We start from the raw sequence: 9,950 nt of genomic DNA on the forward strand, positions 1-9,950 counted from the left end.
TTTGTATACTTTTAAGGTTTAATGTATCATATATAATTCACTGTCTAACATTAATTAGTGTTATGCATTAAATAAACATGTGAATAATTATATTAGTTTTTAATAATGCCTGTTTTATTTAATAGTAACTAGTAATAAATCATCAGAAAGTTATTACATGTGTGTGGCACACATTATATTTCCAACACAAAACACAGGTCTATGATATTCCTCAGAGGAAGTGAAACTAGAAGTAGTGAGAGAATGATCAAGGTTTCACGGAAGAAAATGTCCCAAGGACTCTTGTCATGGCCCCCAGGACCTCTTTATTCCTTAGACTGTAGATGATCGGGTTGAGCATGGGGGTGATGATAGTGTAGAAGACAGCCAGAATCTTATCTTCTGTTGGGGAACGAAGATTCCTAGGTCGAAGATAGGTGTAGACAAAAGGAGCATAGTAAAATGTCACCACAGTTAAGTGAGTTGAGCATGTGGTGAAGGCCTTTTTCTTTCCCTCTTTTGAGTGCATGTGGAAGACAGCAAAAAGGACCCGACCATAAGAGGCTGTGATACCAAGGAAAGGCAGCAGGAGAAACAGGCTTGTGCTCACAAACACCATGTACTCATAAACCCACGTGTCCATACAGGCCAGGGGCAACATGGCTGGAACATCACAGAAGAAATGGTTAATGGATCTAGAATGGCAGTAAGGAATATGAAGGGCATAGACAGTGTGTGCTAAAGAGTTGATTGAGCCCAATATCCAGGACCCTATGATCATCTTCAGACACGTTATTTTGCTCATGCGAATGGGATAATGAAGGGGATGGCAGATAGCCACAAAACGGTCATAAGCCATGGAAGCCAGGAGTAAGCCCTCAGAACCTGCCATGGTCAAAAAGAAAAAGGACTGCACTCCACAGCCCAGAAAAGAGATGTTTTTCTGGCCAGAAAGGAAGTTAAATGCCATCTTGGGAACAGTGGTAGAAATATCCATCAAGTCCATGAGAGAGAGCTGACTGAGGAGAAAGTACATAGGGGTGTGAAGCCTTGCATCCACACGAATGAGGTGGATCATTGCTGAGTTTCCAGACAAGGCCAGAAAGAAGATAAGTATGATGAGCAGCAAAAGTAGTAGGCCAGTTTGGTTTTGTGGCAGCAACCCTAACAGAGTGAAATCACTTGAGCTTTGATTCCGTTTCTCCATGAAAATGTATTTCTTTATATTTCTTGAAAAGAGTGACCTGAAAGTGAATACACTTATCACATTAAATAGAACAGTAAAGAGGAACTAGCCAGTAATGAATGTTTACACTGAATTGTTTTTTACAACACTGTCATTCTGTTAAACATATTTTGAAATCTGAACTGAATATTTCTTCCCTGGCCATGCTTACAATTCAGGGGTGTCTATATGGTCATGATGACATCAAAGATAGCAATATAAGTAAGATATCACACATACACACTTCCTTCTAGATAAACCCCATGCAGGACTATTATTAACCTGCCTTACAAAACAAAGAAACTTGAGTCCCCACTCACCCTAACCTCTGCAGCACCTTTTTCTTAGCCCTCTTCCCCTAACTGGCCGTACTACAGACAAGGGTCTGTTCCTCGATGTTCTGACTCTCAAAATCTCTAATGAGTCTTTGCTTTTCCTGAACATTCCATGCACTCCCAAGTCACTGTTCTAGCACAAAAAGGTTTTGTATGCTCAGATTCATACTTGTCACTAAATGCTATTTTATGTACTAACTTCCATAAAAATGCTCTGATTTGTGAAATTTTAGAGATATCAACTGAATACATACTCATAGTGAAATTATTAATATAATAAATGGCACATATTGTATAATATGTATGTTTGCTATATTTTACAATTGTAAATACTATACAAATATGTCTAAATGCTGCAAATGTTGTTTATATTCACTACTTTTTCCTCCTTATTCTGAAGTTCAGGTTTCTATGCTCCATTGGTAGAAGTAAGAAGCTTTTAAAATCCTGTTCATTGTGGAAAAAATGTGCCGTAATGAGTTCTTGATTTTTTCCTCACCAACACTTTAAAAATTGTTACATTAGAAATGAATTTATATGTAATTGGGGAGTGCATGCACACCATGATACTTAAGTAGATGATAGAGTATCACTGCAAGAGTCAATTTCCTTCCTCCATCCTGAAAATAAAACTCAGATTATCTGGTTGGATGTAAGTGCCTTTACTTGCTAAGCCCAAATAATACAATAATGACTTGCTCTTATTATGTCATTTATGTTACATATATTTTAATTATCCATGTTTAGAATAAATAAATTAAACAATAATAAAATGATTGAGTTATATATGTATATGTGTATATTATTATATATTCCTATATATAGAAGTATAACATTCTCCATCTGTGTAATTTACAGGTATACACATATTTTCTACAAGAATTGCTTGGGATTATATAACAAATTGAATTTGCAAGAGAGCAGGATGAATATATGATTCAGCCTTGATAGAAGAAATGAAAGTAGAAATACTATGACTACACTATAAGGTGAAATATAAAAATATCATCTAAAAAGGATAAATATTCTTGCCAGGATGTTTCCTATTTTTCTATGGCCTCTGTAATGGTATCTCTTGCTGCTCTGCTCTGTGCAATCTGATTCTTCTTCATTTACTCTCTCAAGATTGCAAAATCCATAATGATTTGTCATTTTTCCAATACATGCTTCTTTCTCTTACCTTTTATCAGTGTAAGAGTCTATGCTTTACATGTACGTGCCCTTGTGGCTGAGAGAAATCCTGAATACACAGCCTAAGAATGTTACTGGCCTAGAGAGTCCTGTTGGATTACAGATATAAAATATAAAGAACAAATGGTACCTTGTGAAAACTGTTCATATGTAGGAACAGATCTCAGCATTCTATTTGTCTGTGCTGACCATAAAGCAATTTTAAAACTGTGTTTGTCGCAGAAAATGGTAATACAAGTTTATAGTTATCTAATCAAGAAAAACTGATAATAAGGAATACATAGGCAGGAAAATGGCAAGTGAACAGGGCCACTTGGCACAGAATAAATATGATACCAGAAGAATCTTGTGCTTCCTTATTACATTTTTAAGTAAATGGTATAAGATGACAGATAAACATGAAATATGAATAAAATCTACAATTAACACCTTTATGATATACCTTCAAAACACCTTTCCTCTTTTAGACGGTTGCATGCTCTGTCCATTAATTCTTAGAAGATCATGTAATCTGTAGCACAAATTAAGAAGGTGATAACAAGACTAGACCATCAAACTCAAGAATATGAACTGATATTACATAAGTTCATATGTTGTGTGTGTGTGTGTGTGTGTGTGTGTGTGTGTGTGTGTGTGTAATCATTAGAGATGAAGTGTACGAGACAGCTGGAATGAAGCCTTCACTGACCCACGAGGTTTAGGCACCATATAAGGTGCTCTGTGTAAAGTCTCCTACTCAAACTGGTGAGCACGGAATAGGGAGGGTCAGGAGGGAGAGTCATTGAGGACAAAAACAATGAGACAAGTGCTTATGAAGAGCAGGTATGAGGGCAATTGTGGAGGGATCAAAGACTTGGATTATGATCTGGATAAGTCAGGAAAACAAGGAGAGTGGTTTACTCTTATGTATACTTCAGGTCCTCATCTAGAATGTTCTTGCTCAGAAGGGAGCTGCATGAGGACCATGCAGAGAATCCTAGAGGGAATGAGAATATCTGCTGACTGATCTGGATTTGAAAACTGATCCACATGTCCCAGAAAATCAATGATTCCTGGATACATTAGGACAGTAAGCCCCCTACCTGGACATAGGCTCTGGTATGATGATTTATTGAATTCTAATCCCCAACACAGCATTTACTTACAGCAGTCTCTCAACCTGTGTGCCTGTTGAGATGAATAGAGATGATAGATGATATCATCTCTTTAGAGATGATAGATTATTATTGTTTGTACTGGCTAAACTGGTATCATTAAAAAAAAAACAAGTCTTCTGTATCATGTCTTATGAATAAAGAGGAACCTTTTAGAGGCATTTTCTTTTGCTTCCTTGAAAACAAGTCTAGCTGTAGAGGAAGGAATATCCTAGCTGTCCTCTTAGATTTTCCAATACCCAATTTGGACAAAGGTCTACAATAAGCTTACATTTCACATATTATTATTTACATGTTAAATTTCTATAAAAGGAATGCATAATTATGTGATCTCAGATCATATTTCAGTGGTCCATTAGCATGCTTTGAGGACAGTTGGAGCAATATTAAGCAATATTAAGCAATTTCCAATGTTAGAAACTATCACTTGGCACCTTATATTAACCACTATTTTCAGGAGCCCAGATACCTGGTACTTAATATTTAAGACCTAAGACATTGAGTCAGAGCCAAAGATCTTTCATTTATCCACATACAATTTCTTTATTGTCTCTGGGCTTTATTTAATGTACCAAAATCATAGGTAGACCAATATTCTTGATTGTATTTTAATTCCAAAATCTTCTAATGGCTGCAAGGTAGATGTCCATATGTCCCTTGAGTACTCTAAAAGTCATGAAAAACAGTTGTTTAAAGCTCTGTCTGAAGAGTCCTATTACATCAGAATGTTACAAATGCAGGATGCTGGATTAATTTTGCCAAACTTATAGGTGTGTACACATACAACACACAGGGAAAGATGTTTATAGCACAAGAAATTGACCATCATATCCTCTGTGTAGTCTTAAAAACTCCATGGGTCACTGGAGGACATGAACCTCAATGAGCCCTTTGCATTCATCTTAGCTTTTGAAAAACCTCAAGACCAGATAACTTCAGCTGCTTACTTATAGTTACAACCTTGAAAAAAAAGCACATTGTAGAATTCAAACACATTTACATTGTTTCTTTTGAATTTTAATTTCATTTTGCTTTTCTACTTTTTATGAAATTCCTAAAAAAAAGCTTTCTTATGACATGAAAATCATACCTCCAGAATCTCCCCTAGTTATTGTAACCCAAACCAACTCTGCTCAATAATGTCATTTGGACTCAGCTCATCTGAGGATTTTCTACTCATACTTGTATTTTCGAGAAAAGGTACCTTTACAATGCAGCCATTCCGTGCATTGTCCGTCTGGGAGTCCTGAGAAGTCTTCATTTCCCCTCTTTACTCATATTCCCAGCCAAGTATGCCACAAGATCATCTTTCTGTACAATAGCATCAACTAAAGACTAGAAATCTGACTCTTACACTGGAATCCTTCCAAAATATGAGGAAATCACTTCAAGCATTACCAACTACTCATATTATTCATAATAAAGTCGAGAGAACATCATTAACCCTTTACTGAAATATTTACATGTTCATTGCTCAGATAAAATATCCTCTATTACCAACTAGTTTTAAGTAAAACACAAGAGAAATTTTAGATTCATTTCCCACAGACTGTATTGGTGACAGACAGAATGGAAAATGCTCTATTTTATATGTACAACCTGGGGTCACAAAGCCTTAGACATTTCTCTTTTCCTATCAGTACTCCCTCATGTCTAAATCTAGAGAGACACTGCCTTGGCTATTTCTCCTGAGTTGACTGCTGTGAGGTAGCTCAGTTATGAACTTGAGGAAGTAAATACATGACAATCACCACTTCTGTTATCATGGGATGACTGAAAGTACACTAAGAGATGTGTACTTTCTACATTATTCCAGAAAATTACTTGAAAGCTGTAAGAATATTGAGTTAAATGTATTATAGCTCCGTGTTTTTAAATGTTTGACCCCAAATAGGTATGAATTGATGTACAGAAACATTTATCTAGACAAAAACTCTACATTAGTCATAGGGTAACACAGAATTCTTGTGTCAATGCACATATTCGGCTTTGGGAACATCTAGGATGATAGATCCATCTCTGATTGGAAAACCAAGTTAATCAAATTTCAAAACAAATGAAATATTGTGGCCTAATCTTTATGTTTACTACAGTTTATGGGATATTCCAGGAACTAGCAGGGAGGATGTATGTTATTTGCATTTGGATTATCTATGTAAAAGCAGGAATGAGGAGACTTATAATTTCACCATCCAACTCAATCCATAGTGAGTAGATTAACAAACATTTGTGGTATTTAAGATATTTATTTGTGCACTGAGCCTCATTTTATAAATATATCAGAGTGTTACTTCATGACATTATACTCAATAAATGTTAGTAAACGTCTATTCCAAGCTCCTACTAATTAGCTCCAACTTTTTAATGTGGGATAATAATAAATGCAGATAAAGATTATTATTATCTTTTATGGAAAACTTCATCTCCTTTTATCAGAGCAATACAATCTCCATTGCCTGGAAAGTCCACACAACTAATCATCCTCTTTCAATTTCTCATGATGCATGCATAGTCCATATGTAACTCTGAAATGTGCCTTGAGAAAAGGCCAAACCATAATGACAGACATTACTTCAACTTCTACTAGGGTAGTTTGTGAAACACCACAGCACTTTTGTAGTCTCTGAAGACTTTTCTGTAAATTCTTGCAATTCTTATCCATACTAGTGCTCTTCTTTATTCTCTTGTTTACTGAAAAAAAAGAGTAAATTTGATAAGAAAACCTGGCCAGTGAGAATCCTTATTCTGTTGTACTCAATATATCAGCCTATTTTCTTCTGCAATGTATACTCAACCTTTCATATACTAACAGTGCACAATACTAACATGCTGGGGCCTGAACCATATCCCACACAATTTGCATCTCACCTTTCCCTTTTTTGTCTTCCCTGAAATTACACCATTTACATAGCACATGAACAATAGTGTTAGGTAAAATTGACATACTGAAGTGGAGTCTTTGATGAATGATTGTGTACCTTTTGTCTATACAGGTTGAAACTGCTCATGGGTAATGTAGAGTCTTGAAAGGATTGTGGATATGTTGTTTCAAGAGATGTGACCAATGAAAATAATAACTTGTTCTGACTAGGAGTTTCTATGATACCAGGGACTTAGAATGAGGCAGAGATCCTTTATAGTGTCTTAAGGAAATGGTTTTGGACCTTAGACTAAAGTAGTCCTTCAGAGAAGACTTTATCAGCACAGAGCATGTCCACAAGCCACATCCTGCTTAAGAAATGATGCTGATGATATTGGAGTCTGGGAGAGGAGAAACCCTCCCCCTCCTCTTTCCCCACTTTTGGGTGTTTGAAAAGTAGAACTACAGCTTGGTTTAAAATTTTCTATCACTAATAAAGTTGTGGCTTCTGGTTGGAAAAAAAAAGATCCCACTATTTAGAATTCTGTTTAGCTCTGTACCCCATTTTTTAATTTTTTTATTTTTATTAGATATTTTCTTTATTTACATGTCATATGATTTCTCCGTTCCCAATTTCCTCTCCAAAAAACAAACAAACAAACAAACAGAACCAACAAGAACAACCCCCTATTGCCTCTCTCCTCCCCATGCTTGCCACCCCACCCTCTCCCACTTACTGGCCCTGGCATTCCCCTACACTGGGGCACAGAACCTTCACAGGGCCAAGGGTCTCTCCTCCCAATGATGATCAACTTTGCAATCATCTACTATACACATGGTGCCAGAACAATCAGTCCCACCACCTTGGTTGGTTGTTGAGTCCCTGGGTGCTCTGAGGGTACTAGTTAGTTCATATTGTTGTTAGTCCTAGGGGCTGCAAACCCTTCAGTTCCATTGGTCCTTTTTCTAACTCCTTCATTGGGGACCCTGTACTCAATTCAATGGATGGCTGTGAGCCTCTAAATCTGTGTTAGTCAGGTACTGTCAGAGCCTCTCAGGAGATAGCTATATTAGGCTGGCTTGTCCTTCCTTCAATCTCTGCTCCATAGTTAGTCTCTGAAACTCCTTCCATGGATATTTTGTTCCCCTTTTAAGAAGGAATGAAATATCCACATTTTGGTCTTCCTTCTTCTTGAGTTTCTTGTGGTTTGTGGTTTGTTCTTCCTGTATTCCAAACTTCTGGGCTAATAACCACTTATCAGAGAGTGCATACTATGTGTGTTCTTTTGTGATTGGGTTACCTCACTCAGGATGATATTCTCCAGATCCATCCATTTCCCTAAGAATTTCATAAATTTATTGTTTTTAACAGCTGAGTAGTACTCCATTGTGTAGATGTACCACAATTTCTGTATCCATTCCTCTGGGACATCTGGGTTGTTTCCAGTTTCTGGTTATTATAAATAAGGCTGCTATGAACATGGTGGAGCATGTGTCCTTATTACATGTTAGACCATCTTCTGGATATATGCCCAGGAGTGGTATAGCTGGGTCCTCTGGTAGAACTATGTCCAATTTCCAGAGGAACCACCAAACTAATTTCCAGAGTGGTTATACCAGCTTGCAAACCAACCAGCAATGAAGTAGTGTTCCTCTTTCTCCACAACCTCTCCAGCATCTGCTGTCACCTGAGTTTTTTATTCTAGCCAATCTGACTGGTGTGAGGTGGAATCTCAGGGTTGTTTTGATTTGCATTTCCCTGACGACTAAGGATATTGAATATTTCCTTAGGTGCTTCTCAGCCATTCAGCATTCATCAGTTGAGAATTCTTTGTTTAGCTTTGTACCCCATTTTTAATATGATATTTTAGTTCTCTGGAGTCTAACTTCTTGAGTTCTCTGTATATATTAGATATTAGCCCTCTATCAGACAAAGGATCAGTAAAGATCTTTTTCCCAATTTGTTGGTTGCCATTTTGTCCTATTGTCAGAGTATATCTGGAATGCACTATAATCCAGAATTGGAAGACTCACCTGTGATCCTAATCTGGAGGCTGAGAGATACAAGTTTCTGACCTAGACCTTGACATGGAGACTTTGAGGCATAGTGGCTATGAATCCCAGAAGATTAAGACAGGAAGATCTCCAAGTTCAAGGTCATCTAGGAGTAAAAGTGTGGTGGCACACACTTTTAATCTGGGCCACACCTTTTGCTGGAGACCTATATAAGGACATTGGAAGAAAGAAAGCTCTCTCTTCTTTACCTGCTTGCCTCGTAGGACTGAGCAACTGCTAGATCCTTGGACTTCTATTCACAGCTGCTGCTGACCATTGTTGGGAGTTGGACTACAGACTATAAATCATCAACAAATTCCTTTACCATATAGAGACTATCCATAAGTTCTGTGACTCTAGAGAACCCTGATAATACACCATGGTATACCTATAGCCAACAACTCAATTGTATGTAACTCATTCTCAGTACTGGAAGTATCATTTGAATAAAAGAGATACCCAGTTGGGACTCTGTCTCTTCAGCAACTTCATTTGGATTGTCTTCATATTTTAGGTAGGTTCCACAATTTTAGGTTTCCATACTACCAGTCACATAATCATTCATTTCAGCTGTATCTCCCCACAGTCCCTTCCTTATTCCCCTATTCTTTCCCCCTCGCACTTGATTATTAATAAAAATGAAAGCACAATAAACCCAGACTTATGAAACAAAATGAAGGCAGTTCTAAGAAACAAATGCATAGCACCAAGTACCTAGTGTCAACATCTAGTGCCTTGGGGTCTCAAGGGTAGAGCACCATTAACCAGGAAACATGGTATGCACAGTGGTAGCATGTCAATGCATAGCTTATTGAATATTGAAGCATTTTTATATAGAAAGCAGAATAAAGCTTTCCCACAGTTTCTAGTTCTCACCAGCTGCTGTTTCCCTAGCAATAGCTTGTCTTTGTTCAAAGTGACTCAAACTTCCTTACAGACTGAGACATCTGTCTGCAGTGCAACTCTTTTGTATGATGTCTCACTAAACTATAAACGAAGTTTCTTTATCATGAAAAAAGGAACCTGAAGGCCACTTCCTCAGGTTTGTAGCTTACTTGGCAGAACACAAGGATGCTTGGCTTGAGGAGGTGTGTCTCCTCTTTGTCTCTTTTTTCATTATTTACATTTCAAATGTTTTTTTTTTTTTTTGA

The 9,950-nt window shown here is 37.2% G+C and overlaps 1 protein-coding gene across 1 annotated transcript; it reads right to left on the reverse strand.

Annotated features, from left to right (window-relative positions):
• Window positions 1-247: 247 nt before the first annotated feature.
• LOC116086323 (olfactory receptor 2L13-like) lies at window positions 248-1,186 on the reverse strand. Its single transcript, XM_031364639.1, has one exon. The coding sequence runs from the start codon at window positions 1,184-1,186 to the stop codon at window positions 248-250; it is 939 nt and encodes a 312-aa protein (XP_031220499.1).
• Between the last annotated feature and the right edge of the window lie 8,764 nt (window positions 1,187-9,950).

Source organism: Mastomys coucha, unplaced genomic scaffold, assembly GCF_008632895.1.
Source record: "Mastomys coucha isolate ucsf_1 unplaced genomic scaffold, UCSF_Mcou_1 pScaffold12, whole genome shotgun sequence".
Taxonomy (NCBI): Eukaryota; Metazoa; Chordata; class Mammalia; order Rodentia; family Muridae; genus Mastomys; species Mastomys coucha.

Coding starts and splice junctions, on each gene's coding strand:
- LOC116086323 (XM_031364639.1), bottom strand. CDS start 1,186: ATGGAGAAACGGAATCAAAGCTCAAGTGATTTCACTCTGTTAGGGTTG.